At 50.3% G+C, this 26,784-nt stretch overlaps 1 protein-coding gene across 5 annotated transcripts in view; it reads right to left on the bottom strand.

Annotated features, from left to right (window-relative positions):
* LOC141272214 (uncharacterized) overlaps nt 1–26,784 on the bottom strand; it is a 96,040-nt gene that overhangs the window by 22,097 nt on the left and 47,159 nt on the right. Inside the window, exons 1-4 of one of the 5 annotated variants that reach the window (XM_073682683.1) lie at nt 6,790–6,804; nt 3,979–4,121; nt 3,477–3,659; nt 2,709–2,829 (exon numbers count right to left, since the gene is read on the bottom strand). The exons of 1 other annotated variant lie outside the window; for it this stretch is intronic. In XM_073682683.1, the coding sequence (XP_073538784.1) occupies nt 2,709–2,829; nt 3,477–3,659; nt 3,979–4,050 (376 nt within the window). In that variant the 5' untranslated portion in view covers nt 4,051–4,121; nt 6,790–6,804. Of the gene's footprint in view, nt 1–2,708; nt 2,830–3,476; nt 3,660–3,978; nt 4,122–5,793; nt 5,940–6,789; nt 6,805–20,487; nt 20,609–23,213; nt 23,394–23,712; nt 23,854–26,784 lie in introns of those variants that run through there. 3 more of the 5 variants (XM_073682672.1, XM_073682692.1, XM_073682698.1) reach the window with 3 other exon arrangements.

Here is a 26,784-nt window from a genome sequence, read left to right as displayed (position 1 = left end):
AGAGGAGACTCTCCTCCGGACCCGGGTACCATTGTACCTGTAAAAAAAAGAATAAAATAAAAAATATACATTATACTCACCTTCTGATGGCCCCCGGTCTCCTTAGTGATGCGTCCTGGCTCACGATGGTGTAAAAGGACCTTCCATGATGTCATTTAGTCATCTGACAGGTCACGCGACCGCTGACGTCGGAGGTCGCGTGACCTGTCACATGACTAAATGACGTCATGGAAGGTCCTTTTAGACCACTGTGAGCCGCCCAACACACGGGACGCACCGGAAAAGGAGACCGGGGGCCATCAGAAGGTGAGTATATGTTTATTTTTTACCATTATTTTTAACTATTACTTGGTCACACTATATATGCCGGTTGCCAGTAGCATGGATTTATATAGTGTGACCAAGTTGTCAAGCACTTTCCAAGTGATACTAAAATCGCTTGTCAACCTGCATGCAGAAATCGCAAGTGAAAAACACGGGACATACGCTTCTACCTGGCCGGAAAAACGCATGGAAAATACGCATGCGTTTTTTCTGCCAGGGAGAAGCGGAAAAAATATGCAGCATTTCTGCATCGTGGGCACATAGCCTTATAGAGCCCGATGTCACTCAGCCATTTATTGTAGAGTTTGACACGGCCGAAGTGGGGGCTGTATTGTCACAGGGCACAGATCCAAGTAAATGGCATCTGTGTGCAGCACAGTGGCTCAGTGGTTAGCACTGTATGGTGGCTCAGTGGTTAGCACTGTATGGTGGCTCAGTGGTTAGCACTGTATGGTGGCTCAGTGGTTAGCACTGCATGGTGGCTCAGTGGTTAGCTTATTACTTTTGCGCTGATCTGACGTTTTTATTGATTTTATTGTAATGTTGTGGAAACCAAAAAAACGTAATTCTGGCATTTTTATTATTTTTCCTGCTTCGCCGTTTACTGATCAAATTAATTATTTTTATATTTTGAAAGATCAGAAGATTCTGAACTCAGCGATGATAAATAGGTGTATATTTGATTTTTATTGTTTTATTTTGAATGGAGTGAAGAGCGGGTGATTGGAACTTTAATATTTTTTTAACATTCTTAAAAACATTTTTTTTTTTTACTTGCTTCAATAATCACCATAGACTTGTAGCTGTGATCATCTGATCGCCTGTGTTGCACAGGGCTTCAGTACTGCTAGGTGTAGCAGAATTGCTCACTTACTATGAGCGCCAACCACGGGCCGGCGATCATAGCATCCCCGCTATGACAACCGTAGGGGTTTCCTGCAACCCCCCTGCCGTCATGTGACGGGGTCGCCTGTGGGCGCAGCCAGTGACTCACTTTCGGGGCAGCGATGTTAAATGTCGCTGTCAGAGATTGAACATTTAACAACTGCGGGTGGATCGCGGCTGCTAGAGGCACATGTCAGCTGTACAGATCAGCTGTCATGGGCTCAAAAAGGTGCGGGCTCATCGCTGGAGCCTGCACTAGAAAAGGGCAGGTGACCTATGACGTACCTATAAGACAAAGGTCGCAAAGGGGTTAATATCGTTATGAAGGTGCCTGATCGCTGTACTAGAAGAGCGGCACCCAGGACAAAATGAACTTCATTCCTCCCAGAAGCCACCGGCTTTCAGTCACACACACGGGCCGGCGCAGCCACAGTCACCATTAGCAGCACTGTGAGCGACAGCTGTAACTGCGCCCAGACACTGAGTGACGGTCGCTCTGTACTGATGCACTGCTGAGCCGGCTGTCAGTCTCAGTCCCGGGCGCAGTTACAGACGCCGCTCAGTGCTGCGTACGGTGACTGTAGCTGCGTTGGCGCCTCCATGACTGAAAGCCGGCAGCTTCCGGGTGCCGCACACTCAGTACAGCGGCCGGGCACCTCCCTAATGTTATTAACCAGCAGATTAACCCCATATGTGCAGATTACTGGCGATATCCAACCAGACAGGTTCCCTGTAAGGAACAATACACAATAACCCTTTCCCCGTTCCTGTAGAATGTAAGCCCGCAGGGGCAGGGTCCTCTTCCCCCTGTACCCGTCTATAATTCTTAGTTCTTTACTGTAAGTGATATCTGTATTCTGTATGTAACCCCTTCTCGTGTACAGCGCCAAGGAATCAATGGCGCTATATAAATAATAATAAAAATAATAAATGTAAATCACTGCAAATCTGAGACCTCAGAGACGTGTAACATCTTATTCTGGTCGTGTCCAATAAGAAACTCCTTCTATTCCCCCCTAACATGTAGACTGTGAGCAGGGCCCTCCCTTATATTCTACCATACTGATACCGGGGGGGACATCACCGGAGTAACTGCCCAGTGTGGGACGTCGGATAAGGGGACAGAGGACCCCATCAGTCACCAGAACAGGAGTCCTGAGACCCCAACAAGCTCAGGAGGAACGACCCTTCATAGCCCTCATTACTGATCGGCCATTATGTCATGAAGGAATGAATCTTCCTAATATTTCTTCTGCTGTCGCCTTATGAGGCTTCACTGTCCTCCAAACACAATCGGAAATCTGCTGATTTATCCACAGAATGTAAAATCAAACGCTGCTGACAATCACTCTCCTGTGTGAGCGATGGGGGAGCGGAGCGGAGAAGACGAGACAGGGAGGGAGCGAGAACAGCAGCACAAGAGTCACATGTACAAGGCAAAAAAAGAGGAGAAAAGCCGAAAATGGGAGATTCATCATTACACGTCATCTACAGCGAACCTGGTGTAAGAGGCCGGAGCTCCTCCATCATCACCTCCTGGTACCGATCCTGGTGTCCTTCTAGATACTCCCACTCCTCCATGGAGAGATAGACAGCGACGTCCTGACACCTTATAGGAACCTGACAACAACGACACCGTCATCACCCAGAATCCTCCAGTGCTGTCCTGTATAATGTCCCAGCAGTCACCTCTCCACTCATCACCCAGAATCCTCCAGTGCTGTCCTGTATAATGTCCCAGCAGTCACCTCTCTGCTCATCACCCAGAATCCTCCAGTGCTGTCCTGCATAATGTCCCAGCAGTCACCTCTCGGGTCATCACCCAGAATCCTCCAGTGCTGTCCTGTATAATGTCCCAGCAGTCACCTCTCCGCTCATCACCCAGAATCCTCCAGTGCTGTTCTGTATAATGTCCCAGCAGTCACCTCTCCGGACATCACCCAGAATCCTCCAGTGCTGTCCTGTATAATGTCCCAGCAGTCACCACCCAGAATCCTCCAGTGCTGTCCTGTATAATGTCCCAGCAGTCACCTCTCCGCTCATCACCCAGAATCCTCCAGTGCCATCCTGTATAATGTCCCAGCAGTCACCTCTCCGCTCATCACCCAGAATCCTCCAGTGCCGTCCTGTATAATATCCCAGCAGTCATCTCTCCGGTCATCCCCCAGAATACTCCAGTGCTGTCCTGTATAATGTCCCAGCAGTCACCTCTCCGCTCATCACCCAGAATCCTCCAGTGCTGTCCTGTATAATGTCCCAGCAGTCACCTCTCCGCTCAGCAGCTCAATCATCTTGTTGCTGAGCTCTAGGATCTTCTTCCTCTTCCTCTCATGTATCGGGGGGTGCGGGGGAGGCTCTGTGATGGGGTCCGGGCTCCGCCCTCCTGACTCCTGGAGATGGATGATGGGAGTCACACCCTCCCCCGGTGTCTTCCTCACTATTGTGTAATCCTGTGTATGGAGAGAGACACTTAGGGAGAAGAATTCCTTCCCGACTCCAGATCTGACAATCAGTAGAAATCCCGGGATCAATAACCGTCTCCAGTAATCTGGGGCCATAACCGGGAATATTATTACACTCAGGACAGACATCCAGGCCCCTCTACAGCTCTTATAGGGAATCCCCATGACAACTCCTCCTGGCAGAGAGCTGCACACAATCACTGCTCTTACAGTAAAGAATCCTTCTCTTCCTCTTCTGGATTTCCTCTTCCTGATGTCGGACTTGTTACATAACACAATAAAGCTGATAGAAATGTAGAGGAGTTACCTCTCCGCTCAGCAGAGAGATGATCTCCAGGGTGAAGTGTAATAATCTTCTGGTGGTCTCGTCCTCGTCCATCCTCGGGGGGTCATTCAGGAGAAGGAGGGATGAACACTGGATCAGCTGGAGGGATCTCGTCCTGCCGGCGTCTTCATGATAAAGGAGAAGATGGAGATCACAGGGGACGATATAACGACAATCACTGAATTCTGCCCCAAATATCCGACATTTATCAGGAAAAATCTGGAGGTAAAGCCACAAACTCCACCGCGGCCTCCTCCAGCAGGGGACGGTCACCGTGGTAACTACACCGCCAGCGGAGGACGGTCACCATGGTAACTACAGCGCAAGTGGAGGACGGTCACCGTGGTAACTACAGTGCCAGCGGGGGACGGTTACCGTGGTAACTACACCTCCAGCGGAGGACTGTCACCGTGGTAACTACACCTACAGCGGGGGAAGGTTACCGTGGTAACTACAGTGCCAGCGGAGGATGGTCACCGTGGTAACTACACCTCCAAAGGGGGACGGTCACCGTGGTAACTACAGCTCCAACGGGGGACGGTCACCGTGGTAACTACAGCTCCAACGGGGGGCGGTCACCGTGGTAACTACACCTCCAGTGGGGGACGGTCACCGTGGTAACTCCACCTCCAGTGGGGGCGGTCACCGTGGTAACTCCACCTCCAGCGGGGGCGGTCACCGTGGTAACTTCACCTCAAGCGGGGGTGGTCACCGTGGTAACTCCCCCTCCAGCGGGGGACGGTCACCGTGGTAACTCCCCCTCCAGCGGAGGACGGTCACCGTGGTAACTCCCCCTCCAGCGGAGGACGGTCACCGTGGTAACTCCACCTCCAGCGGGGACGGTCACCGTGGTAACTCCACCTCCAGCGGAGGACAGTCACCGTGGTAACTCCACCTCCAGCGGGGGACGGTCACCATGGTAACTCCACCTCCAGAGGGGGACGGTCACCGTGGTAACTCCACCTCCAGAGGGGGACGGTCACCGTGGTAACTCCCCCTCCAGCGGAGGACGGTCACCGTGGTAACTCCACCTCCAGCGGGGACGGTCACCGTGGTAACTCCACCTCCAGCGGGGGACGGTCACCGTGGTAACTCCACCTCCAGCGGAGGACAGTCACCGTGGTAACTCCACCTCCAGCGGGGGACGGTCACCGTGGTAACTCCACCTCCAGCGGGGGCGGTCACCGTGGTAACTCCACCTCCAGTGGGGGCGGTCACCGTGGTAACTCCACCTCCAGCGGGGGTCGGTCACCGTGGTAACTTCACCTCCAGCGGGGGTCGGTCACCGTGGTAACTCCACCTCCAGCGGGGGACGGTCACCGTGGTAACTCCACCTCCAGCGGGGACGGTCACCGTGGTAACTCCACCTCCAGCGGGGACGGTCACCGTGGTAACTCCACCTCCAGCGGGGGACGGTCACCGTGGTAACTCCACCTCCAGTGGGGGCGGTCACCGTGGTAACTCCACCTCCAGCGGGGGCGGTCACCGTGGTAACTTCACCTCCAGCGGGGGTCGGTCACCGTGGTAACTCCACCTCCAGCGGGGGACGGTCACCGTGGTAACTCCACCTCCAGCGGGGGACGGTCACCGTGGTAACTCCACCTCCAGCGGGGGGCGGTCACCGTGGTAACTCCACCTCCAGCGGGGGCGGTGAGGTGAGGAGGAGCCGCTGCACATCCCCCATACAACACTGAGGAGCCGCAGTCACATGGAGCAGGAGCCTCCACAGGAACAGCTCTGATCTCACCCCACACTCTCCTCTCACAGATTCACCACAAACCCTCCCTGTAATCTCACCGGAATGGCGGGAAGCGGAAACCTGCTGCTGGCTGATACCAGAGAGCAAGAGCTGCGCACAACCAGGACGGAGCTGCTGCACTGAGAGCGGGAGGACCTGTGGTGACGTCACCGCCATGTGATCAGGGGGCGGGGCTCAGGAGAGAGGTGGTGGAGGACCTGTGGTGACGTCACCGCCGTGTGATCAGGGGGCGGGGCTCAGGAGAGCAGTGGTGAAGGACCTGTGGTGACGTTACCGCCATGTGATCAGGGGGCGGGGCTTCGGGTGGTGATTGGCTCCGCAGTGTTTCCTCACAGACTGTAATGATTCTATAGTTATTATAATGGTGAAGGAGCTGTGATGAGGCTGCGGTCATGTGACAGTGATGACGTCACCGCAGCTCCTCCCCCTCAGGGTCAATGCCTGAGATCTGCAGATGATCCCGGCGCAGTCGCTCCTCCGGCTCCTCCTCCCTCTGACGTCACATAGTGGCCGCTTTCTCCAGTGATGAGGATTTCTCTGCTCCCGGAGGTTCTGTAAGTCCAGTAGTCTCATCAGGTCCACATCTATAGTAAGTTCACCTGTTTCCCCAGTCAGGGCTCGCTCTCACTTCAATCTGATAAAACCCCAGACTGCGTCCGTACCCAGTAATCCTCGGATTCTCTGCTCAGCGGCGTTTTGTTTTCCAGCTCCGATCGGATCGCACGCACCCATATAATCTACAGGTGCGTGTGAAACATCGCACTGCACTCAGATACCACCCGAGTGCAGTGCGATTCCCGCCAATGCCAGCAGCAGAGGAGATGGAGACAGTGATTTCCCCGTCCCCTCCGCAGCCATGCGAGAGGATCAGAGCATGGAGCACTGACATTCGGCTCCCGCTCGCAGCAGAGCAGCAGCGAGTGTCATTAGCATATCGCATCGGGGGGTCTCGCATCGCATACCGTACGCTAGTGGGACCCCGGCCTAAGAGATACGTCTGTGTCTTGTATAGCAGAGCGGAGTTGTACAGATACCTGTCTTTACGTAGGCTCAGGTTCTCCCGGGTGCGACTCAGCCTCAGCATCCTCCCGCGCCATCTCCTCCTCTCCATGTTGTTGTGCAGAGTTCTCGGCGCCATCTTGTGATGAGGGTCTGGAGAATTTTTCATATTTTATTTATTATTTTTTTTATTAAAATGTTCTAATGCTGATAATTTAGTCGTCCGTTCAGATATTAAAATATTCACCCAATGACAAATGAAAGCAATTCTAAACCCATAACCCTTCTATGACCTGATCACTGTCTACATACTGAAAAACAATGAGTATACCGACATTATCACAACATAAGAGCCGAAGCCACAAATAGTAATGTGAAAGCTTCTTCCCCGGAATCCAATGTTGCTATATCCATAAAAAACCTTCATCCAATCTCATCTTCATTCCTGACCCCGATCATTTCTATAACCATAGATGTGTTAGTGCACAATGCGGTATCTGCGCTCCAGCGAGACCACCGTGTCTGTACTGTCTGCAAGAAGAAAGAAGAGAAAGGGAACATTTGTCCCCCAGCTCTACTGACGGACTCACATTATACTCTAGATTCAGGCCTTTAGGAGACAGACGATTTACAGTCAATATCCAGAAGGCTTCCCTCCTTAATAACCTTCTCTTAATACCGCCTCCTCTCCTAGGAGCACTCACTTGTTCTATCACCTGGGATTTTGTCTCAGACAACGATATCTACGGACTTTCTCAAAATATCCACAAGTGAATTCAGGAGACGTGACTGGGAAAAGAATCCAAAAGGTGAAACTCCTATGAACTTCATGCTGCAACTGTAATGGAATACTGTGGAGAAAAACGCCTATCGCGAGGACTGCGAGTCCATCTGCGCCCCACTCTGTTTTCAGAGGATGGGACTTTCTGCGATCAATTCGAGCAGATTAATAAGTGTTCCCTGGATTTAATCTTGTTGACTGCTGATAGACTGCAGGCGGCAGATACAGATTTAAAAGTGGAGATTGCGAAAAATGTAAAATAAATAATATATAAATTAGGTCAATAATTTTTCCTTCTAATTTATGATATACAGAGGAGAATTAGAATGTGTTGTGGGTGAATGATGATATTTGTTTTTTAGACTTTGGTGCATATAGTTAAATGGTACGATGATTATTATCTTACTTGTTTTAACTTCTGCTTTCTCACATCTCGCCTTCCCTTTAACACATTCTGTGCACTCTCTCCATATCCACCCCTCCCTTCTCCCCTCTCTCATGTATAACTCTGAGGCTCCACTGATATTTCTCACCCACTCCAAACCATCCACTACCTCCATACAGCACGCAAAACGTTCATACAGATCATTGCACCACCTGCTCTTTCTCATTTTTCTCCTCATAGTCGCTGACAACATCTCCCCCAACACTGGGCCTCCCTGCACTAGCATACACCACTCTCCTCCAGCTGCATATAGAAACCCTGCTAATCTTAGTAACATTCAGTGCATGCCCTCTCCTATTGCTTTCATTGTGCCCTCTGGAACGCACGGTCTGTGTGTAACAAACTAACTTACATTCACGATTTTTTCCTCTCTAATTCCCTTAACCTTCTGGCTATTACAAAAATCTGGATCCAGCATTCAGACACCACCGCAGCTGCTGCTCTCTCATTTGGTGGGCTGAAATTTTCACTTACGGCCAGACCTGAGAATAGACAGGGTGGAGGTGTTGGTTTGCTCCTTTCACCACAATGTGCTTTCCAGGTCATCCCCCCCAGTTCCCTCACTTATGTTTCCTTCCTTTGAAGTCCACACCATCAGACTCTTCAAACCCTTCTCACTGTGAGTGGCAGTTGTGTATCGCCCTCCAGGCTCCTCCCACCAGTTCCTGGATAACTTTGCCAACTGGCTTCTTCACTTTCTATCCTGTGACATCCCCACGCTCATCACAGGAGACTTTAACATCCCCATCGATGATCCCCTCTCCCAATCTGCCTCTCATCTACTTTCTCTAACCTCCTCATTCGGCCTCTCACAGGTTACTAATTCTCCTACACATGAAGACGGGAATACTCTGGACCTGGTTTTCTCCCGTCTCTGCTCGCTGCATGACTTTACTAACTCTCCTTTCCCGCTGTCGGACCACAACCTTCTTTCCTTCTCTGTCAAGAACTGTCTCCTCACCTGGGACACCCCCACTTACCACACTTCTAGGAATACACGTACCATTAATACCCAGCAGCTTATGGACAATCTCCACACATCTTCAGCCCCCATCTCCTCCCTCTTCTGTCCAAACTTGGCATTGTCACACTACAATAATACAGTGAAGAGCGCCCTAAATGAAGCAGCACCTTCTACACGCAGAAAGACCCAACGCAGACAACGGCAGCCCTGGCACGCAATGCAAACACGCTTTCTTCAGCGTTGCTCAAGGTGCGCTGAGCGTCAGTGGAGAAAATCTCTTTTAGCAGAGGACTTCATCCACTATAAATTCATGCTCAAAACCTATAACTCTGCCCTTCATCTGGCCAAACAATCCTACTTCACCCCTGTCGTCACTGCTTTCTGGTTCTTCTATCCTTTAGTACAGGGTTCCCCAACTCCAGTCCTCAAGGCCCACCAACAGGTCATGTTTTCAGGATTTCCTTAGTATTGCACAGGTGATGTAACTATTGCCTGTGCTGATGATGGAATTATCACCTGTGCAATACTAAGGAAATCCTGAAAACATGACCTGTTGGTGGGCCTTGAGGACTGGAGTTGGGGAACCCTGCTTTAGTATACAGGCCCGGAGAGAATAAGACACAAGACAGGTAGTATGCGTCAACAGACTCTAACTTTATTACAAAGCATAGGGTTTATATACACCCTGGAGGAAGAAACAGATTTACCATATATGGTCCGATCATACAATTTAGCTGTGCAAAAAAAGACTGGTTTCTGTTCTCGTGATGCCTATGCTTGTGTTGAAACATTTAATCAGACACATTCTGATGACTAGCAAGGACATGTTAGTTTCTATTGATACAAGGAAGGAACATTTAGTTGTTGTTTTTGACCTAAGGTAACCGTCAGACTTATATAGCATAGATGGGGTCTTTGAACTTGGGGGACCTCATCTTCTGCTATAACACCCCTCTCATCACTTCACTGTCCAACAATCCAAAATGACTTTTTGAAACCTTAAACTCCCTCCTGAAACCTAATGCACAGGCCCCCACCACCAACCTCAGCGGTGAGCATCTGGCCACTTATTTCCTAGAAAAAATCAACCACATCCATCAGGCCATTTTGGTCCAATCTCCTCAGTGCCTGGATCCCCTTCCCTGCCGCACTTCAAGCTCACTAGCCATCTTTGAGCCTGTTACAGAAGAAGAAGTTACCCAGCTCCTCACTTCTTCCCGACCTGCAACAGTGACCCCATTCCTTCACATCTGCAGTCTCTCTCCCCGGTGGTCACCACTCACCTGACTAAAATATTTAACCTCTCTCTTTCTTCAGGTATCTTTCCCTCCTCATTTAAACATGCCATCATAACCCCTTTACTTAAAAAGCCATCCCTGGACCAGAACTGCACTGCTAACTACAGACCTGTCTCTAACCTTCCTTACATCTCTAAACTCCTGGAACGCTTGGTCCACTCCCATCTAATCCGCTATCTCTCAGATAACTCTCTCCTCGACCCTCTACAATCTGGTTTCCGCTCCTTACACTCCACTGAAACTACCCTCACTAAAGTCTCTAATGATCTACTAACAGCTAAATCCAAAGGTCACTGCTCCCTGCTGATTCTCCTGGATCTCTCTGCCGCATTTGACACTGTGGATCACCAGCTCCTCCTCACTATGCTCCGCTCTATAGGCCTCCAGGAAACTGTTCTCTCCTGGTTCTCCTCCTACATCTCTGACCGCTCCTTCACTGTATCTTTTGCCGGCTCCTCTTCCTCTCCTCGTCCCCTTACTATCGGTGTCCCGCAGGGATCAGTCCTATGCCCCCTCCTCTTCTCTCTATACACTGCCCCTATTGGACTAACAATCAGCAGATTTGGGTTCCAGTATCATCTCTATGCTGACACCTCTTCACCTGACATCACCCCTACCCTAATACAAAATACTAAGAATTGTCTGTCCGCTGTCTCTAACATCATGTCCTCCCTCTATCTTAAACTGAATCTCTACAAAACTGAACTTCTTGTGTTTCTCCCCTCTACTAACCCAACTCTACCTGACATTGAAATTACCTTGGAGGGTTCAACCATAACTCCCAGTAGCACGTTCGCTGCCTTGGGGTCATATTCGACACTAACCTTTCCTTTACTCCCTATATCCGATCACTCACTCGCTCTTGTCACCTGCATCTTAAAAACATCTCCAGAATCCGACCTTTTCTCACCTTTGAAACTGCTAAAACTCTTACTGTCGCTCTTATTCACTCCCGTCTGGACTACCGCAACTCTCTTCTGATCGGTCTCCCTCTTACCAAACTTTCTCCTCTCCAATCTGTCCTGAATGCAGCAGCCAGGGTCGTATTTCTGTCCAGCCGCTTCACCGATGCCTCCATCTTGTGCCAGTCATTACACTGGTTGCCCATTCGCTACAGGGTCCAATATAAACTCATAGCTGTCACCCACAAAGCTCTCCACAGTTCGGCACCACCTTATATCTCTTCTCTCATCTCTGCCTATCGCCCTACACGTGCCCTCCGTTCTACAAATGACCTAAGACCAACATCCCTCATAATCTGAACCTCGCACCTCCGTCTCCAAGACTTCTCTCGTGCTGTGCCAGTTCTCTGGAATGCTCTACCCTAGAAGAACCGACTGATGCCTAGCCCCCATGTCTTCAAGCGCTCTTTAAAAACCCATCTCTTTAAACAAGCCGACCACCTCAACTACTCAGTAAACCAACTTTCCCCTTTTTCCTCCTTCTAAATATTATTCAGAATCTGCTCCCTACTCTTCATCTGTCTCCACACCCTCCATGCACACGATAACTGCACTCGATACTTGATTATTGCACTTATACATACGGGCTGATGACCGGATCATGCAGCTTTATGTAAAAATCCCTATTTATTATAATTGCCAGACCTGAAATAACAAGCACTTTTCACCTACTGTGTCCCCCCATTCCCTTGTAGATTGTAAGCGTGCGAGCGGAAGGACCCTCGCTCCTAATGTAACTGTTTACACTGTCTCACCTTGTATTGAAGTTATTGTCTGTACATGTCCCCGCTTAATTGTAAAGTGGTGCGGAATATGTTGGCGCTATATAAGTAAAACTTATTAGTATGTTTTTTTTGCATTTCCTACAGTGCTTGCCAAAAGTATTGGCACCCCTGCAATTCTGTCAGATAATACTCAGTTTCTTCCTGAAAATGATTGCAATCACAAATTCTTTGGTCTTATTCTCTTCATTTAATTTGTCTTCAATGAAAAAACACAAAAAGAATTGTCCTAAAGCCAAATTGGATATAATTCCACACCAAACCTAAAAAAGGGGGTGGACAAAAGTATTGGCACCCTTTTAAAAATCATGTGATGCTTCTCTAATTCGTATAATTAACAGCACCTGTAACTTACCTGTGGCATCTAACAGGTGTTGGCAATAACTAAATAACACTTGCAGCCAGTTAACATGGATTAAAGTTGACTCAACCTCTGTCCTGTGTCCTTGTGTGTACCACATTGAGCATGGAGAAAAGAAAGAAGACCAAAGAACTGTCTGAGGACTTGAGAAACCAAATTGTGAGGAAGCATGAGCAATCTCAAGGCTACAAGTCCATCTCCAAAGACCTGAATGTTCCTGTGTCTTCCGTGCGCAGTGTCATCAAGAAGTGTAAAGCCCATGGCACTGTGGCTAACCTCCCTAGATGTGGACGGAAAAGAAAAATTGACGAGAGATTTCAACGCAAGATTGTGCGGATGGTGGATAAAGAACCTCGACTAACATCCAAACAAGTTCAAGCTGCCCTGCAGTCCGAGGGTACAACAGTGTCAACCCGTACTATCCGTCGGTGTCTGAATGAAAAGGGACTGTATGGTAGGATACCCAGGAAGACCCCACTTCTTACACCGAGACATAAAAAAGCCAGGCTGGAGTTTTCCAAAACTTACCTGAGAAAGCCTAAAACGTTTTGGAAGAATGTTCTCTGGTCAGATGAGACAAAAGTAGAGCTTTTTGGGAAAAAGCATCAACATAGAGTGTACAGGAAAAAAAAAGAGGTATTCAAAGAAAAGAACACGGTCCCTACAGTCAAACATGGCGGAGGTTCCCTGATGTTTTGGGGTTGCTTTGCTGCCTCTGGCACTGAACTGCTTGACCGTGTGCATGACATTATGAAGTCTGAAGACTACTAACAAATTTTGCAGCATAATGTAGGGCCCAGTGTGAGAAAGCTGGGTCTCCCTCAGAGGTCATGGGTCTTCCAGCAGGACAATGACCTAAAACACACTTCCAAAGGCACTATAAAATGGTTTTAGAGAAAGCACTGGAGACTTCTAAGGTGGCCAGCAATGAGTCCAGACCTGAATCCCATAGAACACCTGTGGAGAGATCTCAAAATGGCAGATTGAAGAAGGCACCCTTCAAATATCAGGGACCTGGAGCAGTTTGCCAAAGAAGAATGGTCTACAATTCCAGCAGAGCATTGTAAGAAACTCATTGATGGTTACCGGAAGCGGTTGTTCGCAGTTATTTTGGCTAAAGGTTGTGCAACCAAGTATTAGGCTGAGGGTGCCAATACTTTTGTCCGGCCCTTTTTTGGAGTTTTGTGTGAAATGATCAATGATTTGATTTTTGCTTCATTCTCTTTTGTGTTTTTTCCTTGCAAGCAAATTAAATGAAGATAATAAGACCAAAGAATTTGTGATTGCAATCATTTTCAGGAAGAAACTGAGTACTTTTGGCCAGCACTGTATATACGCCTATATATATATTTGTGGCAATGTGTATTGGTGTAAAATAAAATATTTAATTTGATAGTTATTATACTTTGTTATGGACGTTTTTTCATCTTTGTGTATATACATTGCTCAAAAAAATAAAGGGAACACTGAAATACCCATCCTAGATCTGAATGAATGAAATATTTTCATTGAATACTTTGTTCTGTACAAAGTGGAAAAACACACTACAGGCTGATCCAACTTTGATGTAATGTCCTTAAAACAAGTCAAAATGAGGCTCAGTATTGTGTGTGGCCTCCACGTGCCTGTATGACCTCCCTACAACGCCTGGGCATGCTCCTGATGAGGCTGAGTATTGTGTGTGGCCTCCACGTGCCTGTATGACCTCCCTACAACGCCTGGGCATGCTCCTGATGAGGTTGCGGATGGTCTCCTGTGGGATCTCCTCCCAGACCTGGACTAAAGCATCCGCCAACTCCTGGACAGTCTGGGGTGCAACGTGACAACGGTGGATGGAGCGAGACAACTCGCAACAGCAACAGGTTTACACGGACTGTTTGGATCACCCGGCTGCGATCCGGAGGGCATTTTGCAAATAAAGACATTTAAAGTAGAACTTTATTTGGGTCACTGCCTCATTACCGCACAGTGTGAACACCGCCGCACTACACAGTATATAAAGTAATCAGATGATAGACTCACATACCCTAAGGGACTAAAGAAAAAACATATCACCCATCCTCAATTATACAAAAGAAACCTCATCTGGTGTTGCCACATCCGTAAATATTAAATCTATAAAAATATTGAACCCATACGGTAAAAGCTGTGAAGAAAAAATAAACAAATAAATTGGAAAAAAAACTGAAAGGCCACAATTGGCACACCTCTGTAAGAAGAAAGCTCTAAAAACTGATCCAAATGCTGAACGAGCATCAAAATGCACCAATAAATGCATTTATACACTGCTCAAAAAATAAAGGGAACACTTAAACAACAGAATATAACTCCAAGTAAATCAAACTTCTGTGAAATCAAACTGTCCACTTAGGAAGCAACACTGATTGACAATCAATTTCACATGCTGCTGTGCAAATGGAACAGACAATAGATGGAAATTATTGGCAATTATCAAGACGCCCTCAATAAAGGAGTGGTTCTGCAGGTGGGGACCACAGACCACATCTCAGTACCAATGCTTTCTGGCTGATGTTTTGGTCACTTTTGAATGTTGGTTGTGCTTTCACACTCGTGGTAGCATGAGATTTATTTTTTTGAGCAGTGTATATACCAGGGATTAGCTGCAGAGCATTGCAAGTAAGATGGAGATACAATGCAGATTTCAGAAGAGATAACAAGTAGCAGAGGAGTGAGATATTAATATCACGGGGGAGGAAATGTGTAAGAGGGTGACCAGGACGGTCATGCGCCTCTTCCCTCTTTCTGCACATATTGCTGTACCCTGTGTTTATATATGAGTATGTATGTGACCTAATGTCTGATGTGTTAGTTATAGGGTGAGTATATATAGGTAGAGTATTAGATTAGGTGCTGCATGTTAGCAGACATTTCAATTCATATATATTCAGCTCTGGCTCAGGATAGCACGCGTGCTGGGTCACGCGTGCAACAGATTAAGTGCAATAACTTAAAGTGCTTTTAATAAGCAGTTATACAATGGCAGTTGGACAGGGCAGGAGACAGGTAAGGTGCATAAGATATTCATACAAACATGCAGCTTCTTGGTCAGTTGTATTACATTATACATTGGTCAAACCATCCACTACCTCCATACAGCACTCAAAACATTCATACAAATCATTGCACCACCTGCTCTCTCTCTTTTTTCTCCTTCTCCTATTCACTGGCGACATCTCCCCCAACCCTGGGCCTCCCTGTGTGTAACAAACTAACTTACATTCACAATTTTTTCCTCTCTAATTCCCTTCACCTTCTGGCTATTACAAAAGTCTGGATCCAGCATTCAGACACCACAGCAGCTGCTGCTCTCTCATTTGGTGGGCTGAAATTTTCACATACGGCCAGACCTGAGAATAGACAAGGTGGAGATGTTGGTTTGCTCCTTTCACCACAATGTGCTTTCCAGGTCATACCCCAGTTCGCTCACTAACATTTTCTTCCTTTGAAGTCCACATCGTCAGACTCTTCAAACCCTTCTCCCTGTGAGTGGCGGTTGTGTATCGCCCTCCAGGCTCCTCCCACCAGTTCCTGGATCAATTTGCCACCTGGCTTCCTCACTTTCTATCCTGTGACATCCCCACCATCATCATGGGAGACTTTAACATCCCCATCAATGATCCCCTCTCCCAATCTGCCTCTCATAGGTTACTAACTCTCCTACACATGAAGACGGGAATACTCCGGACCTGGTTTTCTCCGGTCTGTGCTCGAGCATGACTTTACTAACTCCCCTCTCCTGCTCTCGGACCACAACCTTCTTTCCTTCTCTGTCAAGAACCGTCTACTCACCCGGGACACCCCCACTTACCACACTTATAGGAATACACGTACCATTAATACCCAGCAGCTTATGGACAATCTCCACACATCTTCAGCCCCCATCTCCTCCCTCTTCTGTCCAGACTTAGCATTGTCACACTACAATAATACACTGAAGAGCGCCCTAGATGAAGCAGCACCTTCTACACGCAGAAAGACCCGACACAGACAACGGCAGCCCTGGCACACGATGCAAACACGCTTTCTTCAGAATTGCTCTAGGTGCGCTGAGCGTCAGTGGAGAAAATCTCTTTTAGCAGAGAACTTCATCCATTATAAATTCATGTTCAAAAGCTATAACTCTGCCCTTCATCTGGCCAAACAATCCTACTTCACCCCCCTCATCACTTCACTGCCCAACAATCCAAAATGACTTTTTGAAACCTTAAACTCCCTCCTGAAACCTAATGCACAGGCCCCCACCAACAACCTCAGCCATGAGGATCTGGCCACATATTTCCTAGAAAAAATCAACCACGTCCATCAGGACATCTCAGCCCAATCTCCTCAGTGCCTGGATCCCCTTCCCTGCTGCACTTCAAGCTCACTAGCCATCTTTGAGCCTATCACAGAAGAAGTTACCCAGCTCCTCACTTCTTCTTGTCCTACAACCTGCAACAGTGACCCCATTCCTTCACATCTCCTGCAGTCCCTCTCACCGGTGGTCACCACTCACCTGACTAAAATATTTAACCTCTTTCTTTCTTCAGGTATCTTTCCCTCCTCATTTAAACATGCCATCATAACCCCTTTACTTAAAAATCCATCCCTGGACAAGAACTGCACTGCTAACTACAGACCTGTCTCTAATCTTCCCTTTATCTCTAAACTCCAGGAACGCTTGGTCCACTCCCGTCTCATCCACTATCTCTCAGATAACTCTCTCCTCGACCCTCTACAATCTGGTTTCCGCTCCTTACACTCCACTGAAACTGCCCCTACTAAAGTCTCTAATGATCTACTAACAGCTAAATCCAAAGGTCACTGCTCCCTGCTGATTCTCCTGGATCTCTCTGCAGCATTTGACACTGTGGATCACCAGCTCCTCCTTACTATGCTCCACTCTATAGGCCTCAAGGACACTGTTCTCTCCTGGTTCTCCTCCTACCTCTCTGACCGCTCCTTCACTGTATCTTTTGCCGGCTCCTCTTCCTCTCCTCGTCCCCTTGCTATCGGGGTCCCGCAGGGCTCAGTCCTAGGCCCCCTCCTCTTCTCTCTATACACTGCCCCTATTGGATAAACAATCAGCAGATTTGGGTTTCAGTATCATCTCTATGCTGAAGACACCCAATTATACACCTCTTCCCCTTACATCACCCCTACCCTAATACAAAACACCAAGGATTGTCTGTCTGCTGTCTCTAACATCACGTCCTCCCTCTATCTTAAACTGAATCTCTCTAAAACTGAACTTCTTGTGTTTCTCCCCTCTACTAACCCAACTCTGCCTGACATTGAAATTACCTTGGAGGGTTCAACCATAACTCCCAGCAGCACGGCCGCTGCCTTGGGGTCATATTCGACACTAACCTTTCCTTTACTCCCTATATCTGATCACTCACTCGCTCTTGTCACCTGCATCTTAAAAACATCTCCAGAATCCGACCTCTTCTCGCCTTTGAAACTGCTAAAACTCTTACTGTTTCTCTTATTCACTCTCGTCTGGACTACTGCAACTCTCTTCTGATCGGTCTCACTCTTACCAAACTTTCTCCTCTCCAATCCATCCTGAATGCGGCAGCCAGGGTCATATTTCTGTCCAGTCGCTTCACCGATGTTTCCATCATGTGCCAGTCATTACACTGGTTACCCATTCGCTACAGGGTCCAATATAAACTCATCGCTCTCACCCACAAAGCTCTCCACAGTTCTGTACCGCCTTATATCTCCTCTCTCATCTCTGCCTATCGTCCTACACGTGCCCTCCGTTCTACAAATGACCTAAGACTAACATCCCTCATAATCTGAACCTCGCACCTCCGTCTCCAAGACTTCACTCGTGCTGCGCCAGTTCTCTGGAATGCTCTACCCCAGACGATCCGACTGATGCCTAGCCCCCATGTCTTCAAGCGCGCTTTAAAAACCCATCTCTTTAAACAAGCCGACCACCTCAACTACTCAGTAAACCAACTTTCCCCTGTTCCCTCCTTCTAAATATTATTCAGAATCTGCTCCCTACTATTCATCTGTCTCCACACCCTCCATGCACAAGATAACTGCACTCGATACTTGATTATTGCACTTATACATACGGGCTGATGACCGGATCATACAGCTTTATATGAAAATCCCTATTTATTATAATTGCCCGACCTGAAATAACAAGCACTTTGCACCTATTGTGTCCCCCCATTCCCTTGTAGATTGTAAGCGTGCGAGCGGCCGGACCCTCGCTCCTAATGTAACTGTTTAAACTGTCTTACCTTGTATTGAATTTATTGTCTGTACATGTCCCCGCTTAATTGTAAAGTGCTGCGGAATATGTTGGCGCTATATAAATAAAACTTATTATTATTACTAGGAATTGGGTACAGTGTAGTGGTGAACGCAATAGTTTAGGATAGAAACAGTTAATGTGTTCAGCAATAGCTGCAGAGCAGGAGGAGCTGGGTAGTTACCAGGAGGTTTAGTGACTACAGCAGGGGAGTAAAGGGGAAGTCTGCCCAGCAACCGAAGGAGGATTGGTGATTGGCCCAGTCAAAAGGGGAGGAGATTAGGCCAGGGCGGAGCAACGGTTTTTCCTGTCAGTTAGTTCTGAGGGAGGGATGTGACAGAGCAGTAGCTGGAGGTCCAGGGGGCACAGAAACCCGGTCCGACCAGCTGCAGAGGAACGTTAGTCAGAAACTCTAAAACGACTTTCCCTTAATGTTCGGGGCCTACGGTCCACAGGAGTCAGCAGAGTAACTTGTCTGAAAATCTTCCCAGAAGGGGAAGTCGGACGGGGAATAGTACAGAGGAAATGGAACGGGACTCTAAAAACTGCGAGGGTCTCAGAGGCCAAAGAGGTCGACTATGGAAGGGACATCTCAGGAGAAACAGACGGTGAATATTAACATATGCTGTGCAATGAACTGTGAACCTGGAAAAGGATGCGCCCAATACTGCGTGTTCCCTCATGGTGAAGTTGGACTGTTAAGTAAAGTTCTTTTTTATAAAACGGAGTGGAAGTCCCCTATCGTGTGTGCGGCGGTTACTGAAGAGGAAAAACCGAAGACGGCAGAGATCTGCGACCAAAACGTGAGTGTTCTGCACCACACGCACAGCACAGGAGAATGGGGACATTTGTCTTTGTCAGGGAGCCAGGGTGTAGGAACTCAACAGTCCCTCGCCACTACTACCACCCTCACAAAAAATGCATAGGCCTGATGTAATCCCAAGGAATCAAGAAGGTGTAGCTAGGTGTAGCTACAGTCACCACTGGCAGCACTGTGAGCGACAGCTGTAACTGCGCCCCGACACTGAGTGACGGTCGCTCTGTACTGATGCACTGCTGAGCCGGCTGTCAGTCTCAGTCCCGGGCGCAGTTACAGACGCCGCTCAGTGCTGCGTACGGTGACAGTAGCTACGTTGGCGCCTGCATGACTGAAAGCCGGCGGCTTCCGGGTGCCGCACACTCAGTACAGCGGCCGGGCACCTCCCTAATGCTATTAACCAGCAGATTAACCCCATATGTGCATGTTACTGGTGATATCCAACCAGACAGGTTCCCTGTAAGGAACAATACACAATAAATGTAAATCACTACAAATCTGAGACCTCAGAGACGAGTAACATCTTATTCTGGTCGCGTCTGATACGAAACTCCTTCTATTCCCCCCTAACATGTAGACTGTGAGCAGGACCCTCCCTTATATTGTACCATACTGATACCGGGGGAGGGACGTCACCAGAGTAACCGCCCAGTGTGGGACGTCGGATCAGGGGACAAAGGACCCCATCAGTCACCAGAACAAGTCCTGAGACCCCAAAAAGCTCAGGAGGAACAACCCTTCATAACCCTCATTACTGATCGTCCATTATGTCAAGAAGCGATGAATCTTCCTAATATTTCTTCTGCTGTCGCCTTATGAGGCTTTATTGTCCTCCAAACACAATCGGAAATCTGCTGATTTATCCACAGAATCTAAAATCAAACGCTGCGGACAATCACTCTCCTGTGTGAACGATGGGGGCGGGGAGCGGAGAAGACGAGACAGGGAGGGAGCGAGAACAGCAGCACAAGAGTCACATGTACAAGGCAAAAAAAGAGGAGAAAAGCCGAAAATGGAAGATTCATCATTACACGTCATCTACAGCGAACCTGGTGTAAGAGGCCGGAGCTCCTCCATCATCACCTCCTGGTACCGATCCTGGTGTCCTTCTAGATACTCCCACTCCTCCATGGAGAGATAGACAGCGACGTCCTGACACCTGATAGGAACCTGACAACAACGACACCGTCATCACCCAGAATCCTCCAGTGCTGTCCTGTATAATGTCCCAGCAGTCACCTCTCCGCTCATCACCCAGAATCCTCCAGTGCTGTCCTGTATAATGTCCCAGCAATCACCTATCCGCTCATCACCCAGAATCCTCCAGTGCCATCCTGTATAATGTCCCAGCAGTCACCTCTGCGGTCATCACCCAGAATCCTCCAGTGCCGTCCTGTATAATGTCCCAGCAGTCACCTCTCCGCTCATCACCCAGAATCCTCCAGTGCTGTCCTGTATAATGTCCCAGCAGTCACCTCTCCGCTCATCACCCAGAATCCTCCAGTGCCATCCTGTATAATGTCCCAGCAGTCACCTCTGCGGTCATCACCCAGAATCCTCCAGTGCCGTCCTGTATAATGTCCCAGCAGTCACCTCTCCGCTCATCACCCAGAATCCTCCAGTGCTGTCCTGTATAATGTCCCAGCAGTCACCTCTCCGCTCATCACCCAGAATCCTCCAGTGCTGTCCTGTATAATGTCCCAGCAGTCACCTCTCCGGTCATCACCCAGAATCCTCCAGTGCTGTCCTGTATAATGTCCCAGCAGTCACCTCTCCGCTCATCACCCAGAATCCTCCAGTGCCGTCCTGTATAAGGTCCCTGCAGTCACCTCTCCGCTCATCACCCAGAATCCTGCAGTGCCGTCCTGTATAATGTCCCAGCAGTCACTTCTGCGGTCATCACCCAGAATCCTCCAGTGCCGTCCTGTATAATGTCCCAGCAGTCACCTCTCCGGTCATCACCCAGAATCCTCCAGTGCTGTCCTGTATAATGTCCCAGCAGTCACCTCTTCAGTCATCACCCAGAATCCTCCAGTGCTGTCCTGTATAATGTCCCAGCAGTCGCCTCTCCGGTCATCACCCAGAATCCTCCAGTGCTGTCCTGTATAATGTCCCAGCAGTCACCTCTCCGGTCATCATCCAGAATCCTCCAGTGCTGTCCTGTATAATGTCCCAGCAGTCACCTCTTCAGTCATCACCCAGAATCCTCCAGTGCTGTCCTGTATAATGTCCCAGCAGTCACCTCTCCAGTCATCACCCAGAATCCTCCAGTGCTTTCCTGTATAATGTCCCAGCAGTCACCTCTCCGGTCATCACCCAGAATCCTCCAGTGCTGTCCTGTATAATGTCCCAGCAGTCACCTCTCCGGTCATCACCCAGAATCCTCCAGTGCTGTACTGTATAATGTCCCAGCAGTCACCTCTCCGCTCATCACCCAGAATCCTCCAGTGCCGTCCTGTATAATGTCCCTGCAGTCACCTCTCCGCTCATCACCCAGAATCCTCCAGTGCCGTCCTGTATAATGTCCCTGCAGTCACCTCTCCGCTCATCACCCAGAATCCTCATGTGCCGTCCTGTATAATGTCCCAGCAGTCACTTCTGCGGTCATCACCCAGAATCCTCCAGTGCCGTCCTGTATAATGTCCCAGCAGTCACCTCTCCGGTCATCACCCAGAATCCTCCAGTGCTGTCCTGTATAATGTCCCAGCAGTCACCTCTTCAGTCATCACCCAGAATCCTCCAGTGCTGTCCTGTATAATGTCCCAGCAGTCACCTCTCCGCTCATCACCCAGAATCCTCCAGTGCTGTCCTGTATAATGTCCCAGCAGTCACCTCTCCGCTCATCACCCAGAATCCTCCAGTGCTGTCCTGTATATGTCCCAGCAGTCACCTCTCCGGTCATCACCCAGAATCCTCCAGTGCGGTCCTGTATAGTGTCCCAGCAGTCACCTCTCTGGTCATCACCCAGAATCCTCCAGTGCTGTCCTGTATGATGTCCCAGCAGTCACCTCTTCAGTCATCACCCAGAATCCTCCAGTGCTGTCCTGTATAATGTCCCAGCAGTCACCTCTCCGGTCATCACCCAGAATCCTCCAGTGCTGTCCTGTATAATGTCCCAGCAGTCGCCTCTCCGCTCATCACCCAGAATCCTCCAGCGCTGTCCTGTATAATATCCCAGCAGTCACCTCTCTGGTCATCACCCAGAATCCTCCAGCGCTGTCCTGTATAATGTCCCAGCAGTCACCTCTCCAGTCATCATCCAGAATCCTCCAGTGCTGTCCTGTATAATGTCCCAGCAGTCACCTCTCCGGTCATCACCCAGAATCCTCCAGTGCTGTCCTGTATAATGTCCCAGCAGTCACCTCTCCGGTCATCACCCAGAATCCTCCAGTGCTGTACTGTATAATGTCCCAGCAGTCACCTCTCCGCTCATCACCCAGAATCCTCCAGTGCTGTCCTGTATAATGTCCCAGCAGTCACCTCTCCCCTCATCACCCAGAATCCTCCAGTGCTGTCCTGTATAATGTCCCAGCAGTCACCTCTCCCCTCATCACCCAGAATCCTCCAGTGCTGTCCTGTATAATGTCCCAGCAGTCACCTCTCCAGTCATCACCCAGAATCCTCCAGTGCGGTCCTGTATAATGTCCCAGCAGTCACCTCTCCGGTCATCACCCAGAATCCTCCAGTGCTGTCCTGTATAATGTCCCAGCAGTCACCTCTCCGGTCATCACCCAGAATCCTCCAGTGCTGTCCTGTATAATGTCCCAGCAGTCACCTCTCCGCTCAGCAGCTCAATCCTCTTGTTGCTGAGCTCTAGGATCTTCTTCTTCATCTCATGTATCGGGGGGTGCGGGGGAGGCTCTGTGATGGGGCCCGGGCTCCGCCCTCCTGACTCCTGGAGATGGATGATGGGAGTCACACCCTCCCCCGGTGTCTTCCTCACTATTGTGTAATCCTGTGTATGGAGAGAGACACTTAGGGAGAAGAATTCCTTCCCTACTCCAGATCTGACAATCAGTAGAAATCCCGGGATCAATAACCGTCTCCAGTAATCTGGGGCCATAACCTGGAATATTATTACACTCAGGACAGACATCCAGGCCCCTCTACAGCTCTTATAGGGAATCCCCATGAAAACTCCTCCTGGCAGAGAGCTGCACACAATCACTGCTCTTACAGTAAAGAATCCTTCTCTTCCTCTTCTGGATTTCCTCTTCCCGATGTCGGACTTGTTACATAACACAATAAAGCTGATAGAAATGTAGAGGAGTTACCTCTCCGCTCAGCAGGGAGATGATCTCCAGGGTGAAGTGTAATAATCTTCTGGTGGTCTCGTCCTCGTCCATCCTCGGGGTCTTTCAGGAGAAGGAGGGATGAACACTGGATCAGCTGGAGGGATCTCGTCCTGCCGGCGTCTTCATGATAAAGGAGAAGATGGAGGTCACAGGGGACGATATAACGACAATCACTGAATTCTGCCCCAAATATCCGACATTTATCAGGAAGAATCTGGAGGAAAAGCCACAAACTCCACCGCGGCCTCCTCAGCCGATCTGACCGCTCATTATCAGCCTCGTAGGAGGTCGGTCACCGTGGTAACTACACCGCCAGCGGGGGACGGTCACCGTGGTAACTATACCGCCAGCGGAGGTCGGTCACCGTGGTAACTACACCGCCAGCGGAGGTCGGTCACCGTGGTAACTACACCGCCAGCGGGGGACGGTCACTGTGGTAACTACAGCGCCAGCAGGGGACGGTCACCGTGGTAACTACAGCGCCAGTGGGGGACGGTCATCGTGGTAACTACAGCGCCAGCGGGGGACGGTCACCGTGGTAACTACAGCGCCAGCGGGGGACGGTCACCGTGGTAACTACAGCGCCAGTGGGGGACGGTCACCGTGGTAACTACACTGCCGGGGGGGGGGGAGATGGTCACCGTGGTAACTACACCGCCAGCGGGGGATGGTCACAGTGGTAACTACATCTCTAGTGGAGGACGGTCACCGTGGTAACTACATCTCTAGTGGACGACGGTCACCGTGGTAACTACATCTCTAGTGGACGACGGTCACCGTGGTAACTACACTGCCGGGGGGAAGGAGGGGATGGTCACCGTGGTAACTACACCGCCAGTGGGGGATGGTCACCGTGGTAACTACACCGTCGGGGGGGGGGGGGGGGGGGGGGGTTGATCACCGTGGTAACTACACCGCCAGCGGGGGACGGTCACCGTGGTAACTACACCTCCAGCGGAGGACGGTCACCGTGGTAACTACACTGCCGGGGGAGGTGGTCACCGTGGTAACTACACCACTAGCGGAGGAAGGTCACCGTGGTAACTACACCGCCAGCGGGGGATGGTCACCGTGGTAACTACATCTCTAGTGGAGGACGGTCACCGTGGTAACTACATCTCTAGTGGAGGACGGTCACCGTGGTAACTACACTGTCCGGGGGGGGGGGGTGGTCACCGTGGTAACTACACCGCCAACGTGGGATGGTCACCGTGGTAACTACATCTCTAGTGGAGGACGGTCACCGTGGTAACTACACCGCCAACGTGGGATGGTCACCGTGGTAACTACAGCTCTAGTGGAGGATGGTCAACGTTGTAACTACACTGCCGGAGGGGAGGATGGTCACCGTGGTAACTACACCGCCAGCGGGGGATGGTCACCGTGGTAACTACATCTCTAGTGGAGGACGGTCACCGTGGTAACTACGTCTCTAGCGGAGGACGGTCACCGTGGTAACTACGTCTCTAGTGGAGGACGGTCACCGTGGTAACTACATCTCTAGTGGAGGACGGTCACCGTGGTAACTACATCTCTAGTGGAGGACGGTCACCGTGGTAACTACATCTCTAGCAGGGGACGGTCACCGTGGTAACTCCACCTCCAGGGGGGTCGGCCACCGTGGTAACTCCACCTCCAGCGGGGGTCGGCCACCGTGGTAACTACACTGCCGGGGGGAAGGAGGGGATGGTCACCGTGGTATCTACACCGCCAGTAGGGGACGGTCACCGTGGTAACTACACCGTCGGGGGGGGGGATGGTCACCGTGGTAACTACACCGCCAGCGGGGGACGGTCACCGTGGTAACTATACCGCCAGCGGAGGACGGTCACAGTAGTAACTACACCGCCAGCGGAGGACGGTCACCGTGGTAACTACACCACCAGCGGAGGACGGTCACCGTGGTAACTACACCACCAGCGGAGGACGGTCACCATGGTAACTACACCTCCAGCGGAGGACAGTCACCGTGGTAACTACACCTCCAGAGGAGGACGGTCACCGTGGTAACTACACTGCCGGGGGGGGATGGTCACCGTGGTAACTACACCACTAGCGGAGGAAGGTCACCGTGCTAACTACACCGCCAGCGGGGGATGGTCACAGTGGTAACTACATCTCTAGTGGAGGACGGTCACCGTGGTAACTTCATCTCTAGTGGAGGACGGTCACCGTGGTAACTATAGCTCTAGTGGAGGACGGTCACCGTGGTAACTACAGCTCTAGTGGAGGACGGTCACCGTGGTAAATACAGCTCTAGTGGAGGACGGTCACCCTGGTAACTACAGCTCTAGTGGAGGACGGTCACCATGGTAACTACACTGTCGGGGGGGTGGTCACCGTGGTAACTACACCTCCAGAGGAGGAAGGTCACCGTGGTAACTACACTGCGGGGGGGGGGGGGGGATGGTCACCGTGGTAACTACACCACTAGCGGAGGAAGGTCACCGTGCTAACTACACCGCCAGCGGGGGATGGTCACCGTGGTAACTACATCTCTAGTGGAGGACGGTCACCGTGGTAACTACAGCTCTAGTGGAGGACGGTCACCGTGGTAACTACAGCTCTAGTGGAGGACGGTCACCATGGTAACTACACTGTCGGGGGGGGTGGTCACCGTGGTAACTACACCGCCAGCGCGGGATGGTCACCGTGGTAACTCCACCTCCAGCGGAGGACGGTCACTGTGGTAACTCCACCTCCAGCGGGGGCGGTCACCGTGGTAACCCCACCTCCAGCGGGGGGCGGTCACCGTGGTAACCCCACCTCCAGCGGGGGGCGGTCACCGTGGTAACTCCACCTCCAGCGGGGGGCGGTCACCGTGGTAACTCCACCTCCAGCGGGGGGCGGTTACCGTGGTAACTCCACCTCCAGCGGGGGGCGGTCACCGTGGTAACTCCACCTCCAGCGGGGGACGGTCACCGTGGTAACTCCACCTCCAGCGGGGGGCGGTCACCGTGGTAACTCCACCTCCAGCGGGGGACGGTCACCGTGGTAACTCCACCTCCAGCGGGGGACGGTCACCGTGGTAACTCCACCTCCAGCGGGGGA

This window comes from Phyllobates terribilis, unplaced genomic scaffold, assembly GCF_046119375.1.
Source record: "Phyllobates terribilis strain yellow unplaced genomic scaffold, ASM4611937v1 Scaffold_1__5_contigs__length_1240528914, whole genome shotgun sequence".
Classification (NCBI taxonomy): domain Eukaryota; kingdom Metazoa; phylum Chordata; class Amphibia; order Anura; family Dendrobatidae; genus Phyllobates; species Phyllobates terribilis.
The sequence above is the reverse complement of the archived record's forward strand: the minus strand, read 5'-3'. Positions and strand labels throughout refer to the sequence as shown.